The sequence below is a fragment of the Serinus canaria genome, chromosome 2 (assembly GCF_022539315.1).
Source record: "Serinus canaria isolate serCan28SL12 chromosome 2, serCan2020, whole genome shotgun sequence".
Classification (NCBI taxonomy): domain Eukaryota; kingdom Metazoa; phylum Chordata; class Aves; order Passeriformes; family Fringillidae; genus Serinus; species Serinus canaria.
In genome coordinates, this window is record NC_066315.1 from 52,373,707 (window position 1) to 52,398,516 (window position 24,810).

General features: G+C 41.9%; 1 protein-coding gene across 3 annotated transcripts in view; it reads right to left on the minus strand.

Annotated features, from left to right (window-relative positions):
• Positions 1-24,810, minus strand: part of GLI3 (GLI family zinc finger 3) — a 204,706-nt gene that overhangs the window by 87,300 nt on the left and 92,596 nt on the right. For all 3 annotated transcript variants that reach the window (XM_050971489.1, XM_050971487.1, XM_030230543.2), the window contains exon 4: positions 5,802-5,907. In XM_050971489.1, coding sequence (XP_050827446.1) covers positions 5,802-5,907 — 106 coding nt within the window. The remainder of the gene's footprint in view (positions 1-5,801; positions 5,908-24,810) is intronic.

Consider the following 24,810-nt stretch of genomic DNA (forward strand, 5'->3'; position numbering starts at 1 on the left):
GTCTGGCACTGAAAGAAAACTATCTGCTGAAGTTTATATGTGGGCATCTGGCCCTGGTATTTTACTTCCCTGAATAATCACTAAGGAAAGAGGGATACACACTGCTTGCCGAGCCTACAACATGCATATCTGTGGCACGTAACAAATTCTGTATAACCTTAATGAGTCACCAGACCATGCTGATTCCTTCTCAGAGACTTGCTACAAAAATCCTCCAGGCTATGAGCAGCTGCTTATTCTGCATGCTGCACTTCTCTTCCAGAGACGGGTTTCTTGGGGTATTTCACATTTAATACAAGATTTCTTCTTGTTTAAAGAAAATACTTTCAGGGATAATTTTGGGAAGCTGTAACTACAGTCATCTTTTCATGTCCCAAGAGCTTCCCAGTCTTTCTTTTTTGATGGCTCCTGGCTAAACCATAAAACCCATTCAAAGTCTTAAAGTAATTAAAGCCAATTCAATGAGTGATGTTTTTCATGCTGGGTGGGGCCCTCCTTCCCACTGTGAAAGGATCAATGAATGCTCTGACAAGCTGAGAAACTCCTTGCCAAGTCTACAGCTTAGAGGTACACTGAGGTAAAGAAGCAGGTAAAAGATTTAAGATGTTTAAACACTCAGATTTTAAAAAATAAATTAGAGCTTAGAAATGAAAATTAAAAGAAAAATCATAATGTCAGGGACAAGGCTGGGAAAACATAAACATCCTATCAAATGTGTGACTAGCAGTTTCTCTCATAATCAAAGATATGCTTTAATCTTCTCACATTTGTGTATCCCCTATTTTGCTGCATGGTCCAAAATCAGATGATGATGAAAGCTGAGTGTCTGGGCCTGACTTTGCTTTCCTTTCCACCCTTGTGTAACTGTTGTGTGTATAAACTACATATGAAATAACATATCTAAGAATCAGACTCCCTTTCTATCAGCTTGGAGCTGACTGCAAGCAAAACACATGCTTTGGTTTAGTACCAGAGCATTGAGAAAGTTCAAAATTTCTGTTCAAGGCACTCATGTTAGGCACACACACAGATATCTGCACGCGCATCATTTCAGGGCATAAGAGTGCCAAACTTGCTAGTCTCAATCAACAGTTAGGGAAAAAAAAGGAGCTTGGAATATTGTCAATCCTACAGAGCTAAAATACACCAGCTGTACCATGCAACTTCCTCCTGGCAAAGGCATTCTCCCCCGACTGAAAGCATATGGGTAGCACCTTCCCTTAGATTTACCTGCTCACTCTTCCTCATGTGTAGTCCAGAGCTAAGGCAAAATGGGATGGCAGAAAGAGCTGGAGACTAAAGAGATGGAGACTAAAGAGATGAATATTATCAGACATGCATTATGCATCTTGTAATGCATTTGGCCCTGAAACTTAAGCTTTCCACTAGCCTCTTGCAACACATGCATTTACCACTCCAAGATGCACACAAGCCACTGCCCTAGAGCCATTCCTGATATTGCCACCTGACTGTTGTCTCCTGCCTCCTCTCTGCAGGAATGTGTTCTCTCACAGCCACAGTAACTGCCTGAAGGTATCAGGATAGGTCACGTTAAAGGCTGTCCAACTCAACCTTGAAATGAAGCATACTGGGAAAGGTGATACTGATGCAACTTGGTTGAAGCGTGGGAATGAACGAATGGCCAAGAACAGTAGCTTCCTAAATTGCTGAATTTAAATCCATCAGTAGAATTTTTCCTCTGCCTTAGAAGCTTTTTTTTTTTTTTAATTAACAAATAAAAACCCTCGTCCTAGCTAAGATAGATTTTAAAACTATGGGACTATGTGGGACTATGAAGTTATTTACACTTGCACTGTCATAAAAATAGACAAGACATCCTTCTTCTTCTTTTTTTTCTTCTTCTGTTCACTGCTAATAACTCTCATTCCAAACAAAGACATCAAGCAACTGGAAGTGTAAGCCAATAATAAATTTGTGATTTGGATCTTGAAGAAAAATAGCATACTCATGGTGTTAATTTCAAATAAACACCCTCCTTAATGGCATGATTTTGAATCACTGCGCACCAACAAGAGAAGCCATCACACTCTAATGGATGACCTAGCAGATGTCAAGGACCAAAACAGAGATAAGCTTCCACTCCTCCTTTAATACCATTCTTTAGAAATCAGTTTTGGAAATTAGGAAAATGCTGGACAAAAACAACAAAGAAAAACAAAGCAAGGAATGTGATCACTAAAGCCATGCTTCTTTTGGTTTTAATCATATGGTGTTTACCACATAATTTAACCTCCTAGGTCAATGTAAAGCATCAAAACTGAACTACAGTTTACTGGATTTTTTTAAACTGAATTTGAGAAAAGACAATAATAAAAGGAAAATACAAGCCCCAGCCTCAAATCTGCCATTCATTGATTGCTACTAAAGAACAACTCAAGTTTCATACATCTTCCTGAAGTATAAACCAGAGATGTACTGTAGAAATTCCAAGATAACTACATAGTCCTAACAGGTTTTCGTAACACAAAGTGACACATTTCAGTACATATTCATAAGGGTTGGGGGTTATTATTGGGCTGTAATTGCAGTTGTTCTAACACGTAATAAGCCATGGCTGGAAAAACAAAGGCAGGTTAATTTGTGATTTCCTCTACTCATTCAGAGGCAAATTAAGTGTCAAACAGCTAATACAGAACATATTTCATTTTATGAGATTTTAATTTAATTCTGCACCATATCGTTGATGCCTTAATGTAGGGTGGTTTATCTAAGAGGAAGAGCAATTTATAAACCTCTTTCAATTGAAATCTATAATGATAGGATACGATAGCATAATTACAGCAATGCCTGCTAGTCCTCCTATACATAAGCATCTGTCAGCAATTCCATCATAAACATAAACCCTTATTTTAAGGGTTTATAACTCAAATTATAAAATTCAGCTCCAGGCTGAAATTTGCGATGCAACAGTTCTGACCATCAGCAATTAAACTATAAGAATCACATATATATATATGTGTGTGTTTGTGTCTGTGTCTGTGTGTGTGTGTGTGTGTGTGTGTGTGTGTGTATACATACATACCTACATATACCTTTTTAGAGCTGCAAGTACATAAGAGCCCTGCAATATCTTTAAAATTCCTGCTTTCTTTTTTTCTTTTTCACACGTGGCCAATGTTCAAAATTATGTGCAGATACTGTAGGTACCATGCAGACAAGGCCCTCCTCATATTTTTTCCGCACTTGTATTATACCTAAACTAATTCCACTAAGGCTTGACAGGTTCTGGAACTATTTCAAGGGGCTTGGATAACTAAAATCATACCTTTTCTAAAATTTCATTTTTAATTTATATTACATACACACATTTGAAAGTACTACAAAGCTGAGGAGAAAACCACTCATACAATGAAGTAATTGTTGAAGCTGTAGGTAAACATCTGCTTCTGGACTGCTTTCTTCCCATTTTCTCTCAGAATTCTCAAATACCTTCTCAATTCAGTTCTTTCTTCTTTTTTTTTTTTTTTTTTTTTTATGGGTACTAGGACAGCACATAATGGCTCCAAATGATCCCAGGTGATCCTAAGTGCTACTCACACCTGGCTCTGTGAAACTTGCAAGAAAACCACTGGGTGCCTATCTCACGTGTATATACATTAATATATTTTCCTGAAAACTGCAAAAGCATGACAAACCATAACATGTTCAAAATGTTGAAGTCTAAATGACTTTTTTTGAAGTTGCTTAATTACCTATTTATATTTAATTACACCAACCACAACAGCTCCAATCCACTACAGCTCATCATTCCAATGGTGACATAAACCAAATGAACAAAAGAATCAACAGAAGTTAATGGGGAAAAATGGCCAGTATAAAGGCAATATGACTTTAAACCTTGGGCTGATATCAGAGTATATTTCTAAAGCAGGTGCCTGCAGTCATGGCACCTGGCTAAGACCTCCTTGCCTCTGCAGGGCCCATCTGAATTGCCACTTAATCACAGAGCAGGGGTGCACAGCACACAGCAGGGCACCTTTCCATTGAAGGAGCATGATTTTGGGGTCTGAGGGGACTACCTCTCAATGCCCAACAAGGTATGAAAGAGGCAGTTCCAACATCTTTTCGGGCTCTTTGAGAAGTCTTGACACTAAGAGCAGTGTAGACTGCTAGTCCTGATTTCCCACTGCCACCCAAAGCAGGTAACACTGTCTACCCACCCAAAAGCCCTGCTGCAGGCTTGGGGTGCTGTGGACTGGGTTCATGGGACAGAGGCTCCAGGGAGGGCTCAGCTCAGCAAATGCAGGAAGAGTCCCACATGGCACAGACTTCCAGAAGCCTCTTCCAAGCTGGTAGGCAGTACTTGGATCTTGGATGATGGTCCTCTGCTGATGCAGGTTAAAACTCCCAACCCCATCTGCCCAATACAAAGAGAAGGGCGAATTCCCCACTAGCTTCAGAATGAGTATGATCATCTCCCCCAGCTCCCAAAAACATCCATCCACGTAGAATATTGACTGCAATGCAAAATCTAGGATGACCATGTAATGACCGTCTGAGCCCGCCACCTTCAGCTTACAACAGTATTTAGCAGCAAATTTAAGCATGTATTTGAGTGTAGTTTATTATGTGGTAGATTGTGGCGTAAATGGTGATGCATCTGAGGAACCCTGAGGAATAAATCACAAATTTCTGTGCTCTCTTTCTACAAATACCCACTTTTCCTCTAATGCCCAAGAAGACTGCAACACAGATTTATTACTTACCTCCAGGCAAATTTGCTCTGAAATTACAATTCAGTAATAGAAGGCTGACCCAAAAAAACCTGTTAGTAAAATATTGTGTGTGTACTTGGGCATGTAGTTAGGATTGTTAATATCAATTAATTCTGCTCACAGAGGAGGACTTGTTTTAAAACAACTTCATTTTTCTTCTGCATATATGTAATTACACAGCTGTAACTAATAGCCATAGAAAAGCAATCTGCTATCTAAACAACTAGCATTATTCTTCAAAGTATTACTTGTGCTTTTCTTCTTGTATTTCCTCAGTGTGAGAGGTGATTAGTAGATATGATTAAATGTATACATCAAGACTTTTAGTGAAGTACCAAGCCCTGCTTTTCGGCTCCATTTTAAGTGGTATTTAGCAGTTTTCTGGACACTTCTACTGGTTTATTCTGCAATGCTGATACCAGTCTCCCCATATGGAATAAGATAAAATTTATTTCTACAGGATTTCACCACTACCACCCTTTTCTATGCATGTTATCACTGGTATTCATTTCTTTTATCTTTGTGTAAACCATGTGCTCTATCACATTTGCCATTTTGTTTGGGTGACATTCCCATCAATCAACCGATTGCCTATATGTGCACACAACAGGGACTAAGAAAATTTACCAAAAATTTCATTATGCTTCATAGCAGTCACTAGGGAAGAAAACCAACCTAATGGTTGCTTTGTAAACAAACCTTTGGCATGAAAGGAAATTTTAGCCATGAAGAATACCAAGCTTTATACAGATTAGAAACATGTTTATCTGGCTGTATTTCACAGGGCTCAGCACTTTTTAATTTAGCCTTTACAGAATGACATAATAGAGAATAAATGGCAGCAAAAGACATAGGTAACCCTTGCCAGCTACCTATTAAAATAGGAATTCCTCAAGTACCAGGATGGGTTCTGCTTTATGAACAGATAACCTCAGTGCTTTCCAAAAATAAATCTCGGACTTTGGAAAGACTGGAAAAGTGCTTCAGGTACATGATTTAAACATTGCAAAGGTTCGTGTATTTGTCCATTCTTTCAGGAAGTGAGGGGGAACACTGAATACTCACACGTGCAGAGGAGGAATGGGAGATGGTTCATAATGGTAGCGTCCCTCATGATGTCTCGCATCAATTGGCACAGGAGGGTGGAATGCTGGAAAAAGGTGAGGAGGATCTGAAAAAAAAAAGTGAGGTTCCCAGATCTGAGTATCTCCAGGGATTCTTTAAAACCAACATTCATAAAGACAGAACAGATACTGAAAAGCATGTGTTAAGAGTGCTATGACTTAGGGGTCACAATCTCCTTCCATGCTGCCATCAGTCAGGTATGTCTGAGAGGAGAATCTGGCCCACGGTGTTTGCATGAATATGTATTTACTAATTTTAATATTCTCTTTTTATAGCTTAAATGGAAAAGGGCATTAAAAAAGTCTTTAATAAATAATTATGTGTCCATATGCGAAGCACCAGATCAAAAGGACCATCACAGCTTTCATAAGCATTCCTGATTTATTTATTTTGTATTAAAACAAGAAAAAAATTCATCCCAGGAAAAAAAAGCCTAAGCAGAGAATATAATGCAATAAAAACATATATCCTCAGAGATGTACCCACAGTCCTACAACAGAAAGCCAAACTGAAGTGGCATGCTGAGAAATGTAAGTAAAACTGGAGTAAATCAGACAACGATGTTCAAAGGCAAATGTGACTGGGAAAGGCCACTTTGGAGATGTTTGACCGCACCTCACCAATGGCTCAACCTGGAGGAATGTGTGTGAGGACAGATGGACTCATTTCACACCCAGCTCTTAAAAAGGAAGGGAACTTTCTTTGTCTCCATGACTGGAGACCCAGGCATTCATGGCTGCAGTAAGCTCCCCTGCTCTATGTCCTCCATGGCTTTCACAGGATTTTGCAGCTGTCAGAACAGTTTCCCGCTGCTCCCGGAGAGCCTTGGAGATAGGCTGACAAAAGGGGGAATGTGCCTGTGACACCCCATGGGCTGCTCTCCCCTGAGGAGTCAGGCACTGGCCCACCCTTTCCAGGCTTCTGCAGCCAGATTGCCCCCCAGCTTCGAGGGGCACACTTCACACAGACCGCAGCTCTCCTCACCAGCACACCGCTGCCATCTGTGTGCCTCAAAATGTTACACACTGCTCACCGCTGCCCCCCAAACACTCACAATACCAACAAAATTTTAAGCACCTCCAGCGGCATAAAACAAACTGATCCTGCACAACCATTACCCAATTGCCACTTTGGGTGATGTCATGTGTTTATCTGACACCAAAGGCTGAGAAGTACAGACATTAAGTCATGTCATGGACTTACTAAAATGCTTCTGAAAAAAAAGAAAACTTCAATTGTGAACTGGCAGTAAAGCTAGTTTTACTCCAGTTTTGCTCACCAGCTCTTGAAAGTATCTTTCCTTTATATTTCCTGCCTTTCCTATTCATCAAAATGTAAACCTCCTCTTAGATGATATTGTTTGTGAAAGCAATTCCCTGGTCTCAACTAGAGATGGTTAACAAAAAAAAAAAAAAAAAGATTGTTCCTCATCATGATTTAAAAAGTTGGGTTGCTTTATTATTGCTTTTTGAAGTGCGGGAAGAATGAGAGGAACAAACCTCATTGCCCTGAGGGAATTCACACAGGGGATGAAGGGGAAATAATTTCTGAGGAAATATTCCCAGTATTTCAAGAAAGCCTGGAAACATCTGACACAGACTGTCCAGTTACACAGCTTGATTTTGTGAAAGGTCATCAGCATGTGACTAGCCACAGCACATTTCAGCCATTTACTGACTTAGGCACCATAAATGAAAAATAACCATGGCTTATGATGTAAGCTGGGAGCTCAGACTCACAGTATTCTTAATTCTGGCTCTGCTGCACCAACAGGACCTTGGCATGCAATCTGTTATGAGCTTCACTCCCCATGCCAATCACTCATGGTCTCCAATGGAGGTAAAAAAAATGGGTCACAGATGATTGGGAACACACTGTCATTCATTGTCTGAGTGGAGGATGCTTGCTGCCATCTCCTGAACACATTCCCGAGCAGACACCAAGGCAAAGGGGAAAAGGAACATGGGAAGTGTGTTTTAGCATATCTCCCTGCCTGCCCTCTTCCCTGCTAAACTGGTATTTGACTACACCAGCATAAGCCAAAGGGAGGAGCTTTGAAAGCAGATGTCTAGCATTTTACAGTACAAAGTCTGCCACCATTTTTTCAGCAAGAAAGGAAGTCACTCACACCCTCATAAATGCACAGGCAAATCCTTCTCTGCCCTATGTGTCTCCTTCAAAGAGTGAGTCTGGAGAGCACAGGTAAAACAACAGAGATTTTGCTACCCATATTCATGTCAGACAGGATGTGGTTCACCTGGCCAAAACATGAAATCTCACTCAGGATGCCAAGCCTCCTCACTGTCCCACCGTGACCCAGCCTGAGCACCTACCCATTAAAAGCAGTCCTAGTAATTATGCAGTGAAACACCATTTGACCCTCCTCAATGTCTCATTTACTTTCTGCTGAGAAATGGAAACTTTGTAATAAACAGCCCCCAAAAAAAGGTATTTCTCTCTGTGGGGCTTATGCAGTGCAAATCATCAACAAGTTTCATTTATGCATGGGCTATAAATCTCCAAGAACATCTTTTTGAGTCCTCTCACATTAAGCGCCTTTGTATATCTTGGTTGCATCTTGTTTGTAGTTTCCATCTGGGAAACAGCCGTACTCCATCATGGCACAGGGAGCTGTCTCTGTCAGCCCTGAGCCGTCTGGAGCAGAGCTGCATATCAAACCCCAACATAATTATCCATCTCACAGTATATTATTTACACATGAGCAATACAGCTGGGCAACATCGTAACTCAAGTGTATGTGTAATAAGTTACTACACTGTAGCCATCTCTTGTTGCAACCCTTAAGAAAAACCACATGATGACTTTTCTAAAGTCAGGCTGAAACTGCTGAAGCAGAATAAAGTGCCACTAAACCTGGCTACCTCCTATTTATCATACAATTTCCTGACTGATCGTTCCACAAACCAGCTGCTAAGTGCTGTGTACTCTACTGTCAGCAGACTAGCATGCTAAATGTGAGACAGGGAGAATAATGTGCAGAACTACAGAACTGGTGGAGTCAATTTTACAGATGGAAATCAAATCCTGCCATGTTGGGTCAGCCTTCAGCACAAAAGTAGCTGGCAAATTCTACGTGCTTGGGGGCCCAAGACCCCTCCACTTTGAAAAGCACTGAATATTTATATGGAAAGACTCTGAGATCAGAAAGCTGCCAAAGCACCCACCATCCAGGGCTTCACTTGGAATTCACTTGATACAATAAAATGTAATTGGTTGACGTGTATTTATATGGAAATAGATAATAAGTTTACAAAGCAGTAACTGAGGCTGTAGCCAGTTTCACATTGACTATTCATATCCCACCCAGTAAGTATTTCATTAAAGGCACCATCAGAATAATAATGGAACATTCTGCCACAATTATTGATACTGTAGGTAAGTAAAAACTTGAGTGAGACTAGTCAGGCTAGAATTGAATCTGAACCTATCTGTCTCATGGTTGTTTGCGCAAGATGCTTCACCTATCTAGAAAACCAGGGGAAAATCTCGGTGTCAAAGACAGGATAGCCGCTCTATGTTTTCATTAATTCATTTAAATTGAGAGGATAAAAACTCTTACCCTCAGCAAGGAGAAACTCCTCTTACCAAAACACATCGATGAAATCTAACTTCCCATTCTGCTAAGGAAATTACTTATTACCTTCCTAAAAATTCTGGCTAAGATGCAAACTTACACAGAGTATGCCAGGCAGTTTTCTTACAGACATTCAAATGCAACTGTGACTTCCTGAGCCAATGACATCCTTGCAGAGACTGATGTAAGTGTACAGTACATGGACAGATGCTGGCTGTTTATTTGCAGCCCTCAGCTTCAACTCAGTAGAAGTACTTGATTCTGTGCATAAATTCCACCGTTTTCAAGAACTTGTAAGGACATGCCACAGCACTGGAAATATATTTGAAGATATTGCTCACACATTGCTGAGTTTGGTAGCTATTGCTTCCCTTGGAATTCTCTGCTGCCTACTGCTGAAAGCTTTCTTCAGATGTTCTCCTGTGTCCTGCACCACTAGCGGGGTCTGCTTAAAACAAAGTGTGAGACACAGCTGCCTGTAATGCTACAAACTCATCAATTTTATCACAGTGAGATTTTCTGGAAAATATGTCAATTTATGCTGACTTTCTGTTGTGTAAAACCTGCCTTCTTATTTCTCCTTCCAGAATCATTCTTACCTTCTTAAAGAAGTGAATAGGATCATCTCTCTTCAATTACAATCATTCCCATACAGTAAAAAAGAAGAGACCTACTCTTGTTCTCTGAAAGTCGACAACCTAAGTCTCTGCTGCAGCATCGAGAGAAAGAAACTGGGAGAAAGGACAGGTATGTATGATCCTTGATGCTGAACAGCAAACCTGAATTGAAGTCTGATGAGATGCAATTCACAGCAAGACTTGTTGGAAAGGGGGATGATGCCAGCTGGCTCAAAGGTGCTCTGCAACACCCTGAGATGACGGCAGAAGGTTTAGGCTACTACAGAGCACACTGAAGTTCCTGATAACTTCTGTACATTCTGTAGTCTCTCAAATATGCCTTACTTAGGTGATCACTACATTTGGAAAGGTCAGCTGTGATGGTGATATGAGTAAAACACTCTGCCCTCAGCTAGCTGACTTGCTGAAGCACCTTGAGATTCATGCCAAACGCTTGAGGGAGAGGGCTGCTGAAATGACAGGCTGCCTTTTTCAGCACATCAAGAAAACATTTGCTACCATCTGTGGCAAACCCTAATGTAATAACTGCAGAAGATGCCTGCACTGGCTTGAACTCACTCAATGTGGCTTCAATGTCCGCACCTGTGTCACGAGGTCAGGGCCAAGAAAACAGAGGTCCCAAGCCCAACACAGGAAGCCCTCATTATGCTTCAGCACATTTGTCCTTAGGACAATCAGCTCACCAGATAACATGTCAGAGTTGAGCCAGGCGCATACTTCTATCTCAGATATAACCTCACTTGAGGTCAAATCTCCTTCCTGTTTAAATCCATTACAGTCTTGATGCTGAACGACAGTACCAAGCTTTCACACCAGATGTAACAGATACAGTATGATGCAAAATATAGCCTCCCTGTTAATGTATTTTCAATATGCAGAACAGTTTTGAAGAGTTTGCCAGCAAATTTCTACACTTCCTTTGGTTCACATGCTGATCACCAGATGAGAATTTTCTAATATTCAGCTTTGCAGAGTCCCTAAGGGCACCACTGTTTCTTCACGTACATTTGCTTCAACTGATCTGAACTTTATGGTATTGCCAGGTTTTATGGCAAGAATTAGGTTCTTAGTTGCCAAGCAAAGATCTTATTTTGGATTTCTGTTTAATTACAGCTTGCATTAGGGCTCAATAAGAGCACATGTTGTCTCTGAGGGTTTTTTTAGTTCTCTCTCAATAAGGGGTGATTTATGTTTTCTATGTCTGCTTATACAGAGGCTTTAATCAGGAAGAAAAAATGACTGAGCCACGGCTACACGTTAATGCATGCACTTAACTCTGTGCACTTTGAAGAGTTTCTCTATGGTGACTGGGGCTGCTGCTCCAAGCGTGGCTGGTTGCCATCTGAAGCACTGCTTGTTTGCAGGCTGATCCACAGCCCTGCTACAGCCAGTTACCTCAGGATGCCTTCCCGTGGGTCTGTGTGTGCATGCACACACACGCTTCCAAGGTGGCAACAGTCACCATGCCATCATTGACATGGATGCAGCTAACTCACCATCTGACTTCACAGAGAAGGGGATTCTAAATAGGAAAAAGGAAAAGCCATGGCAAAGCTGGAAAAAAAAGTCAAGTAAGTGTATAAAGCCAAGAAACAAAAATCGAGGAAAATAACTTTTAAGGGGGCAAGTCCTCTCCATTCCAGTAGCACTAAATGTTAATTGTGATAACATATAGTAGATGTAACACATCCAGAGAATAGACAATTTTCCATTGGCTCACTTCCCTTCCTTGTGTCTGTGTGTATTAATGATGATCAAACTTCCCCTTTCTACCCTCTGCTGGTGCTCACAGACCCTATGTATTGATCTTAAAACTAAACCACAGGAGCTCCAGGCCAAGCCTCACAAACCAGAGCAGAGCTCTAGCTGTTGTTATGGCTGAAAAATAATTTCTGTCTTTGCAAAAACAAAAATTAGGACTTTGGCACATCTTAGGTTCCTGTCATCCATTTTAATACTTTCGGTTTGTAAATCTAAACACCTTGTGGGAACATGCTTTATTGTTAGCAGTTCCACAACAACCATTATGCCAAACACTTGAGGGAGGAGCAGCTCTTGTGCTGGAATAAAAGTTGCTGGAACTGGTTTCATCAGCTGGCACTGAGAGGTGTTTTAATATGCCAGATTTGCTGCAGGTATTGGCTAAATAACTTCTGGATTGATTTCAGTTTAAACACTTTATTATTCTTTCCAGTCAATGCAACTCTACTGTCTAAGGAGCAGGACTGCCTTCTGGAATACTAACTTTCTCAAGCCCATTCAGCAGACTCCAGTGCTTACTGCCATTTGCCCATCTGGAAATAAAAAAAAAAAAAAAAAAAAAAAAAAAAAGGAAAAAAAAAGAAAAAGAAAAGGAAAAAAATGTAGTAAGAAAGATTCCCAGGGTAATAAATATATTGCATGTACAAAATACCTTGAACAGAAAAGCCTCCAATTCTTTCAGAACATAATTTATGATTCATCACAGCCCAGTGACTTGCAAATTACTCTTTCCACTGGGCTGAATGCACGGGTAAGTGAAGAAATAATTCCTTTGCTGCCCTGATCAAACAGCCATGAACTTGCCTGCCTGGTGAGTGGGATGGGAAAAGCAATGCTGTCCCACAACCCTCTTGGGACATACTTTTTAGAGGAGGAAAGCCAAGCCACTCCATCAGCCCAATCTGCCCAAGAACAAACAGCAGATTGGTGAAAACACATCAGGAATATCCTGCCTTCCACCCAAGAATCACTGTCTGCTTTATCCTATAAGCAACCTTAAAAAACTTTCATGAAGAGGAGCACAACTGCATGCATCCAGCACCTGTACATTGGCCCATGGTCTCAGAAGAGGATGACAAAGCTCACCATCCCATTACTTAGAGGTATAATTGTTTCATCTAACACAGCTGGTTCTTGGTACAGCACAGCTCATGTTTTTCATAACCTCTGGATCACATGCAGCATTTCTTAAAAAACTTAATAATGTGGTTTCTGCAAGAAAATGACAAATTGCCCGCTGCCAGGAAGCTGACAAAAGAGATCCCTCCCTCTTCTACCTCCAAAGGACATGCAGGAATAAAATAATTCAGCTTCTGCTTTGCAACAGTTGCTGCCTTGCTGTTCCTGCTCCTAACTTCTCATGCCACCATGTGTCAGTGCAGCCTTCACCACTTCAAAATGCATCCCTAAAAATTATGAAAACCAAAATGAGCAACCATGTTTAACTCTCAAGAATCACAGACAAAGTGGTTTTACCCAGCTGCTCAGGAATGCTTCCCATCTTTTATTACACACGTGTATGAAGGATCACATCCTCAGCATTTCCTCCTCTGCAAGCAGCGAGTAATTAGATCTATAACCACAATATATACAAAAATCATTTGTACCTATCTACCTCTTCATTTCTGTAGCACACTACAAATTCCAGTGGTTGAAGGGGCGCTACAAAGTAGAAACTAAGGAAATTAAAAATTACAAACAAAATAAATCCTGATCCACGCTGGTGAGAACTAAAGAAGAAATCTCACAGCAAGGCTTTCAGCTCCAAGGAACTTCTGAGCAGAAGTTTATTGTGGACTTCCTGAACAGTAGGAAGGAGGTGCTGCCACAGATCATCTTGGTTATTCTCTAAGGCTCAACAAAGCTCAAAGAATGCATCTGAAAGTCCTGATATCAGCTGGACATGTTAACTCAGCAATGACAAATATCTGTAATATGCAAAGATAAGTGTGGCTAAGGAAAGGCAACAGAAATCTACAACCTGGCAGAGGGGCGGGACAAGCAATACTCATGTATTGCTGATTTAATGTAGGAACAAATGAAAACAAGCTAGGTAATTCAACAAGCTTTGGTGACATTCTTAGAAGTTTGTAAGCATCAATGAGTCAGTCTGCAAACATTGTTTGTTTAAACAATGGTTTGGAGACTTGTGTGCTCTTCTGTGTAGCAGAATCAAGTTTAAAAGCTCTTTGAAAGGCCAAACCTCAAACAGTTGGGTATCAGTATAGCATGGGGAAAATCACTGTAGCTAAACAGATTTTCAACAGATGAAGGTCTGGACCACAGTGTGAAAGACTTGGAAATAGGTTATACTTAGTAGCTTTGATGAGTATTTTATGGCATGATAGGAATTAGAGAGGAAAATTATGTCTATTTTTAGATATTAAAACTCCTCAGATTCTATGGGATGAACAATCAGATGAACACTCTGAGAGATTTCTTTTCGCTGTTGTTCAACCTGATTTTTATAAATTTCATCCAAATATTCATAACTATTCAGCTTCTCTCTGTATTATCCTGAGCAATTACTCTCCTTCTGAGGTGTTTACATTCTTCAAGCTCTTGCAGATGAGCAGATAGTTATTACTGATAGTTATTACAGCACTGTTATGGGCTGTCAGGCTATTTGATAATATACATTTATTGCAACTTTAAGCTCTCTGATTCTAAATTAATCACAGTGATTTGTTTCTTCTTTCTGTGCTTCTTCCAGGTTGGGTTGTCATCCCTGCACTCTTGGGCATCAGGTTTTCATGTTTCTCAATGCTGTTTAGGAGGACGCAGCCTTAGAAATTTATAATAGAAATAACCTGTTTCTGAAAATTTCCCTTTCTAGCAGGAATATGTATTTCTTACACACAGTCTCAAAAGTCATTATGTTTCATTTTTCCACAATGAGACAGTGTATTCATTATGGGGCAGTGACCTTACCTACCATTTCTAGGGGACTGCTGGTGAAATAGGCACTGCTCAAGTCAAATCAAGTCAACAGAAACTGATTCTTGGTTACTACTTTTTGACATTTCCAAATACTTGACTTTAAGCTGTTTTCTTCCTCCATGCTCTCTCACCTTCCCTCAGCTTCTTAGAGAGTTCTTCCTCTATTTTATTTTTATGCTGGTTACTTTTTGTTTCAGATCATTACTGAAGATGGAAAGCCCAGTGAGTTCCCTTAATTTGCCCTATTGACATTTATTTTAAGTGCTCGCTCAGCCTGTTTTTGAGCTGTCATATTGTCAATATTCCAATCAATCTTACTTATTTTTACAAGCCAAAATTTGAGGAAAATATTTTTATAAAAAGGGTCATAGTTAAGTTATGTCACTTCCCTGGGCCTCAGCCTGGTCACTGTTAATAGAGAGCAACCCTTTCTGAGACACTCTAAACCTCTCCAGTGAAAAGTCCCAATACAATAAAGATCTAAAATGACAGTATTGTATTAACTCCCCATTATTTTTTCTAAAATATAGTGGCTCAATTGCCTGAAACTGCTTGTTCTTTTACTAATCTCTCTTGGTTTTTGTTCATGATCTTTTATTAGGTTCATTTTTCTTTACAGAAAACTTCTCTGTTTCCCACTACCCAAACACAGGATGACAGTACCAGCTTTAGATATAACTACACTTTTTTTGTTATTTTTAGGACTTTTGTTAGGATTTAGGATTCTCCAATTCCTCACCAAAGAGCAATCTCTTTTTGGGAAAGTATGGAAGTTCCTCCTAAAGTCTTATCAACATTTTCATCCTCTCTCTTGTTCTCTGCAGATGTATTGGCAAGATCTGATGTACACATTTCTTGCTTTGGAAACTAAGTGCTGCTTACCCAAAGTGGCCAACCCTTTACATCAACCAATAAAAGCTGGCACTACTGCTGAAAAACAGGAAGAAGGGCACATGTGTCTGAGCACACATATTTAAAAGCACAAACCAAAAATGGACAACCTCAGCCTAATTAGTACTTAAGGTCCTCACGCCCTGTGAGGATAGCCCTGAGTCAGTAGAGTCCACATGAGAACTGCAGAGCAGGGGCATGCAGCTGCAGAGGGCACCTGGCTGCAGAACCAGCTGCACCATCTCCTGAGGTCTTCTGCCTGCACTGTGTCCTACCAACACCAGCATCATTGCCAGGACTTGTGGGTAGGTCCAGCTTCACCAGTGAGGAAAAACACTCCTCCCGCTAATGAGAAAAAAAAAAAAAAATGGAACAACAGAGACCCAAAAAGGCAGAAGCATAAAAATGTAGTAGTGGACAAAGCAGCCCATGGCACTAGCAAAGATTTTTCAGCATAGCAACAACACAAAGGCAAAGTCTTCAGGGGGCTTCTCTCATTACATCACCTCTGCATCAACTGTAGACACAGTGCCCACCACAACGGGCCCCAGTCTCTGACTAAGCTTTCTGGCACCACCATAGGTGAATACAGCAGTACAGCTTTCTCCTGCCTCCAGTCCAGGCAGACCAGGAAGGAAAGTTACAATCTGCCTGTGCACAGCCACGTTCTTCAGCTTGGTGACTGAGGGACAAGACAGGAGAAAATGTAGAATTAGGTGGAACACAAACCCACAAATATGAGAGAAAAGAGAAAGAACTGTTCTTCTGCTCATCCAAACAGGTAAGGGAACACTAAAGGGGAGCCTGCTTTTCATTCCTCTCTACATCCTAGAGGAGGTGTACAAGGAGACAAAAGGAGCCAGAAGAGAGGAAAGATGAGGAGGCACATCATTCCCTGCTACACAGCCAAGTGACACAGGAGGCTATGGACACAGGAGGTTTGAATGGCCTCAGGGGAAAGTCACAAAAACAAAGTGTAGTAAAGGTCTGAAAGCGTTGAAACCATGGGACCAAGGAAATCCTCAACTGAAAATTCTGTGAAACTGACAGAGGAGTAAAAGCAGAGGAGAGTCGTGTGTCAAGTTCTTACATTAACCCCATGGCATCTGCTTTTGGTCATTGTTTAGAAAGGACACCAGGCATGTCAATGCGGTCCCTCATGCTCTGCGCACTCCTGGCATGTTCCCCAAGGCAAACTCCTCTCTCTGACACTCAGCCAGCACATCATCACAGGCAGTGCCAGCACTGCAGGATTTCAGCTCTGTGGCACAATCATGAAGACACCCCCAGCCTGTAAAAGCCCATCTTTCAGCTGTATGTTTGCTTGGTACACTGCATAAAAGAGGTGGTGGTAAAAGTAACTTAGGATGTCTCTCTCCTGTCCAACGAGACACAATCCTCTCTTCCACATTTGTATGGAGTTGAGATGCAATCAAGCTATAAGAAAATAGGGGACTCCATTTACACTTCAGCAGAAGAAGGGAAGACAAGCTTTCTTCAGTCCCACCCTCTGGCAGTCTTGGACCTTTTCCAAAGCATTAAGCATCAGTTTCCTGCCAGTGAAGTGTTTGATGCTCTACTAAATGCACTGGCAGAGAGAGAGGTATAGTAACCCTCCGTATGGAAAAGCCATTTGACACAAAGGTTGGAGGTCAGAAGTTTAAATGTTCATGACAGAGACCACAACAGTCCTTTTCTGGTCAATAACATCAAAGGATTTACCAGCTCTTAATGCTACTATTGTCACTTGTTTGAATCCTATTGAAATTCTAGCATATTTATTGCACTCCGGGAGCATAAGGACTTTTTGTTTGTTTTAATCTCTATGTCGAACCCAAGGAGTCTGAAGTGTTGTGACTCCCGTGCTCCCAAGGAGAATGAGCAGAGAAACAATGGCAGAGGATGTGGCATTGTAGTCCCAACCAACTTGGTCCTTTCTTCCCCGCCAAAAAATATAAATGATGGATGGAAACACATGGTCTCTATTGGACAGGGCTGGAAATCTGCTCCTGAAGTCCCCACATGCCCGGTTTTAATTGTCCTGTGCTATGACAGGGGGTGGAAAGCACTCCCCACCATCAAGGTCTGTTTTGCCAGTCATTGTTGAGAAACGCTGTGCTGCAGCCCGCTAACGCTCCCATTAGGCACAACTGTGGCAGAGCCAGGAGCAGCAGAGAGGTTCTCTGACACGAACTGAAATGCCTTCACCACAGAGCGTTTCACTTCATCCAGCCCTCCTTTGCTCTCTGAACTTCTGCTTGCGGTTAGGCTGAAACTTACTACCAGGGCTCTGCAGAGCATGTTCCAGGCATTGTATTGCCATCAATACCTCATGCCTTGCCAGGAGCGGGATCCGAGTTCATTTGTTCCTACCTTCCTCAGATTCCTGTTCCCCTCTCCACAATAAGGATTAGCAGTTTAAGTTATGTTGCTGACCTCCATCTGGCTAGGCAGAAACAGATGTCTGCGCACTCGGGCACGATCTTATTTCAAAGTGGGGACTCTGGGTTACTAATGACGTTATAAAGGCAATAGCATATGTTGGCTCTCAACAGTCCATTGTCTAATTGGGATGGTTTTAATCAAATATGAATGTACCCGAGTTTTCTCAGCTAATGAATAAATCCCCCTTTTAAATAACGACAGCAATTTTGAAATCTCCATCGAGGCAGCATCCTGAGGAATGCCTACATGAGCAGCAGTCATCACCGAAGGCCTGTAAGAGGCTGCAGCAACATCCGCTGCAGCCCAGTTCATTGTTTAAACAGTTCCTAACTGCCCTTCCCAGAGGTAAGCTGCAGCCAAATTGTTTTCCTTCATTTCACAAACCAGATATGTACGGCTTATGTGAACAGCCCTAAAGTTTACTTTAGTCTCTGTGTAAACACCTTCTACCACATATTTCAAACAAACAGTTCACTTCATTAGAAAGGCAAACAACGCAGCCACAGAATAGGAGCACTTGAGGAGAACCACACCGAGCAGAGAAATCCTCTGCCCCTGTGTAAACACCGCCTGCTCTGCAGCTCCGGGCAGCATCCGTCTGCAACGCCACTTCAAAAGCCTTTTCACAAATACTTCTCATGACTGTTTGCAAGTAAACGATAACCCAAAGAGATTATCTGCAAGGCTGAGAGCCCTGATGACTATCACTACCACTGCAGAGGCAGAGAAAGAAAAGCCAAAACACTTGCTGCCAGCCTGGGGTGAGATATGAAACTATAATAAACTCGGTGGCAAACCAGTAACATCAGCTAAACCTGTTATACTGGAAAAAGTAGTCTTGTTTTGGTAGCCTGCTTTGGTGTATTTGGCTCCACAAAGGGCAGCAAGTTTTACCCTTAACAATGAAAACGTTATTGCACCTCCATCGTTTTTTAACTGAGTTGTAAAACTGGCAAACATCAGAGAGCTGTACAAAAGAGTGAGAAAGCTGCATAGCCAACAAATCACCAGATAAAGCACTAAGCTTATTCCTTCTGGACAAAACACACACAGCAATTCAAATGCCTTGGGAGCACACAAAGTACTCTTATATCCCAGAAACAAGTACAGAAGGTGAAGGGAGAAAAAAGACAACTGGACACAGAAAGGAGAGGGAGTGGAAGGCAGCCAGTGCTAGGAGGCTCCTCTCCCCCTCTCTCCCCTTCTCACACCCATGCGATCCCTGGGAACGCTCACTGCTGAGCTGGGAATGCACCTTTAAGAGAGATCCGCAGCTTAGAACTGCTTTATGCCAGCTGAAGAATTTTCATCAAAATACTCCCATTTGCACATTTGAGGGGAAGGACGCAGGGCAGGGCAGCGTGTTACAAGTTAAGGGCGCTTTCACTGTGTTCATCACTACTGTCATCACCAGAGTGATGACAGCAAGCTACAGGGATGGCATCTCTGCATCAGTCATAAAGCACAGACCCCAGTAAGCCCAGAGCATTCACATAACCTTGAAAAGTAAATTATCAACTATCCATATGCTCTTAAATAATTCTCAGGCAAAAAAAGAAACAACCAAAAATTTAAATATCCTTCAGAAAGTTTGTACACAGGGACATAGAGTGAGGGCTCACAAGCTGTGAAAGTGCTGGTTATTCCAACTATCAAATAAAGAGGAGAGGAACTGAAAACATTTTTATTAGGAGAAATCAAGTTTTAACAAATATGGACATGAAGGTTAGGGCACCTCAGCAACTGTAATTTCAACCCTGCAGTGATGCAAAACACACTTTTCAGTTACTTCCATTCTCAGGGTAAAATTAAGTCCCACTAGGTCAGAACTGTTTTATCATTCATTTCAGCAGAGTCAGCATAGACAGCTCTTGTGATTTTATCATAAGTCCTATTTTTCTTTTCAGTGTTTTGGTTTTTTTAAAGCTTCAGTATTTTCAGTCACGTCAGTAAGTAAGAATTTCAGCTTTCATTTGAAGGGAAAAACCCCCCAAAAACTAACCAAAAACCACACGTATGTTTCCAGCCGTTGTGGATGCAGAAAAAAGTTGAAAAATGAGAAACCCCCAGGTTTCATAACATGTGAGCAAATAAAAAGCCCCAATAAAACCATACATGACAGGTATGTAGGTACAGACAGGGTCTTGCAGTTGGTATGTATGTGTTTTGTATGATCACATACACAAGGTTATTATTTTGAACACCTAGATACTAGATGAAGGCAGGACAGAACATCTGTGTTACAAATGGTATCTGTTGGCATTAAAATCTGTGCATTTTAACAGGGATTATCTTTAAAGTTGTTTGCAGAGATTTTGGTCCATACCAGGATTGTTATTCATATTTCAATGATCTTTTTATTTGACTAAGTAGGTGCTTCCTGTACACAGAGTAATTTTTGTCCTATCTATTAAGAGTTGAGAATTCTTCTAAATTCTCCTTATATACCCAGATTATAGTCTTAAAAGATTGCTTACTAAAAGACATGAGGTAGAAAGAACATTTCTGAGAATTTTAGTGGAAAGACTGAATCTAGGTTTAAAGTGGAAATAAAAAGACTAAGTTTCAGCATGAACTAGAGAAAATTAAAATCATAGCCAGCTCTTTTAGCAAGCAATAATACAAGCAATACATTTACTATTATTATTAGCACAAGCTGACCTAATGCAACTAACATATGTTTTAAACCAGTTCTTGGAGAGCTGATAATACTAACCTTTAGGTGCCAGGAGTTGGGAATTTCCCAGCGTACCAAGCTGGTTGACTTACTGACACTAAAAATAGGACTCCAAACCCTGCTGCTCTTGTGGTTTATGTACAGTATGATTTTCTTCAAGCAACTCTGATCCATTCAGAAGGGTGATAGAAAAATAAAAATCCATTTCTTTCAAGATGTTTATGGCCTGAGGCTCTTCTAATACAAAAAAGGGAGGAACAATTTATTTTTATTATGCCATTCCCCAATCTTCAAGTTAAACCAGACCACTTCTGCAGTTTTTTACAACATTCCAGTGAGTCCTCTGTTGCAGTTTTTTATTCCCTAGCATGTTCAGTTAGTAGCTGAAAAAGTTATGCCTACCCAAACAACATATGGTTTTGTGAGGCTGGTGGTTCAAGGCGCCAGAGTTTTATCTAAGCGCTATCTCACGCACCAGCCAACAGACCACAGCTTTCCTTCCAAACCCATTAAACCCTCTTGCCACAAATGTCCAGCCTGCATGGAAGAGTCAACTCGGAAAAAAAGGAAATCACTCATCCTCTGACACGCAAACACAAAGAAGAATCCTAGAAACACAGGAAAGACATTATCCCGTCTTTCTCAAGAAGTATCATTTCTGCTCCTCTGTTTACTTGAGCAGTCTGCAATTAGTTCCATTTCTTCTACCCATACTGCAGCAATAAAAACCTCAAATGAACTAAAGAGAACAGCTCACGTAGACATCTTATGAGTGCACTTTTAGGAGTGAAATACATAACAAGCAATCAGTGAAGAAATCCAGGTCTCTATTTTAGCTCCATGAGATATCACCATGCCTTGTATTTTCTAAGTGTTTAACTTGGGGTGACATTTCTTTGCAAAAAATGACCTCTCACTTGATGCCCCAACCCAGGGTCGTCCTTGAGAGACTCTCAACCATGCTTGAGTTCTGCAGCCTTCTTGATAGAGGAATGTGAACAAGTCGGATCAATAGCCTGTGCTCCTAGATTCCTCTTGATGACATACTCTCATTAGTCAAAATGAGATGGCAACCCTTCACTGTTGTTTACAATAATGGTGGCACAAGCTGCCTTTCAGTGCAGATGAAGAGCACGTAAGAGGGGCTTGTCCCTTTCTCATACACAAACATTATCAGGGCTATAAAGCAGCAACAAGTGCACTTGGCATTTTCTTCAGTTTACCAAAATGGATCTCCAGAACTTGCTGAACACTCCCAAATGGTTAAAGCAGGTAGCAGGTTAGTAGGTGGGAAGCTATTTTTCATAGGACTCACTAGTACATCATGGATAGAACTCAGGGAAAACCAACAACACCACCCCCCAACTTTTACTGGAATGTAGTGAATGACCCTATGATGAGGTATGGCAGAAGCTGAAACTAACAGAAGCTGTTTCAAAAGGCCCACTATCTACCACATTCTACTTCACACAAAAGGCTGGCCTCTGGCCTGTTCTGGCAGAAATCTAAGGAGCTACCTCCTAAAGCACCCAGGCTGTAAGTTCCATTTCAGGCAGCATGTAAATCCTCAGGACAAGAGATACATGCCTTTCCTCCCCTCTCACCTGAAATATTTTGGGACGGTCAAAGTGAGGCAGCAACAACCAGGATTAGATGGAGAAGACAATCAGCATCTGAGCACCAAGCAGGCCCTCAGCCAGGGCTGCCCCATCATGCCAGGCACATGCAGGGAGTTCTTGGCCAGGTGAGAAAGCTGTTTTCAAGATTAAAAGCTCTCTTTGGCTGCTTTTGCTTCTGGCATTCATTCCTATTTGTATCTGATTGGGGGCTTGGCATAGAATTTGCCTTTTGAAAAAAAAATCAGGGGAGTTTCCTTTTCAGACACAGGCTTAGAGAGAAAACAAGAGACTCACATTCCCTCCTCTCCCAAGCTGCACATAACGGGGTAGAGGTCAGGGGGTGCAGCAAACCCTCTGTAAGTAATCCCCAATTAAGTTCATTCTTAACTGAAGCACTTGGCTCACAGGCAGATGGCGTTTCTCCTGTGCTCGTGAGCGCAGCAGACAGAAATCCTCGGCTCAAAATTGTATGCCTTGAACAGAGGGAAACTCCTTCTTCTCTGGCACTGAGCTAGTGCTCACAAAGGACTGTGAAAACCTTGCTGAAACCAGAGTCAAATCAAGGGGACTAGCATGGCACCAGATTTGCATCAATGTGCTGCTCAATAAGACTGAAAACCCAGTTTACTCACCTCAGTTACACAAACCCAGCAAGCTACACAGCAGACTTGGACTGTAATGACTCTCTGGGAGCCAGAAAGAGGCTTGGCAGAAGAAGAAATTTAACCAACCAAAGTAGTCTTGTTAAGTGCTGCAATGTATATTCCGTTCTTTACAGAAAGAATATGGAATAGGGACATTTAGTATATGCATAGAGCAGCCCTCTGAGGCTTTGCCTGAATGCAGGAGATCTGACCAGCATGTGCAGACATCAGAAAATAGCAAAGCTATACTGAGGACTGGGAGCAGTCTCCCATGCACGAGCCACACAATGATCTGGTATGCTCCTTCAGCCCCAAAATGCCACACACAGCTTAGCTATCACAGGGACTCCCTCCTGCAGCCACAGAAACAGGTCACAGTCTCCCTCCTCTGCTTTGGCAACACTCTTCTCCTCATCCCTTATCTCAGCCCACTGCCATTGCTCATACAGCAAGGACAGTGGAGTGGGATGAAAAGCCTGGAGCTGCTGCCCCACATGTGCAAAGCCATGCCTGCACTCTATTTGTGCAGTCTGGTTCACAAGATCCCCACAAGAGCAGAGCTTTGGTAATATAAACCGTGATAGAGCACTGCAGCTACTATCCTGGCCTGTTTGTTCAGACAGTGAGCCCAGAGCTGGGGTAGCCTGCATGGTGCCCACCACTCTGGGCATGAGCACCTGAGCTGATGAGATGCCACTGGGCACAAGCACCAGCAGCAGACACATGTCTGACTGTGACGGACTTGCAGGCTCCGCGCTAACCCCCCAGCCCAAGGAATGTGGGCACAAGCCCAGCTGTGGCCAGCAGGATGTAAAGTAATGCTCCAATTCTGCTCCCAAGGCAGCAGTGATCAGAGCCAGCAGCTCGAGTGGGGCTCAGCTGTACTAGGCACTCTTTGACATATACGGACACATTCGCTCTCCTGTAGACCATCATACCTTAGCAGCTCTTTAGCAGGCTGAGGGCGAAAGCGGGCCAGGGAGTTTCCAGCCTGTCAAATAAAAGAGGCATCTGCCAGGAAGAGCTTTACAAGCCAATGTTCTTTATTTAATATCCTAGTGCCTCTTCATATGGTGTTAACCCCATCATGGAAACAAGAAAAAAAAAGAGGGGTTGGGGGGTGGATAAAAATCAGACTTTGGACACGATCCAAAACCCACATTCCCAAAGCGGCTGAGAATCACCATGGGGACAATTCAGTACACGCTGTTTTTCATTTGACAGCTTCAGACTCAAACCCCCAGGCGCTGGCTTGGGGGACTGTGCATTTAAATCCTGCCACACTGCTCCAGCTGCAGCATCTGGAGTGGTTGCAGCAGCCGCTGCTGCTGTCACAGGTATAACTTTTGCTGCCAAACCAGCTGGGGAAGAGGTATTGGCAAAGATCTGGCATACGGATGTGTGCAAGGGCTTTTAAACTCCTTTCCCGCCACCACTTGCTGGCACCTGCCTGTGCCAATACAGACACTTTGAAACAACAGAAAAGAACAGAGAGAAAGTTGAAGAAGAATCGGGAAATAAAGTACAAACTAAAATAAAAAATCCCCAACAAGCCCGAGTCAGCATAAACTCATGTTTTAGGATCTGTGTGGATAATGAGCAATACTAGAAAACTTCTGTGAGATGGCCTCACAGAGCTCATTTGTTGCTGAAATAGATACAAATCTGGCAGGCAGCGACTGCAAAGAGGAGTAAGAAAGGAGAAGGGAAAAAGAGACCGGAGCTTGGCTCATGGATGA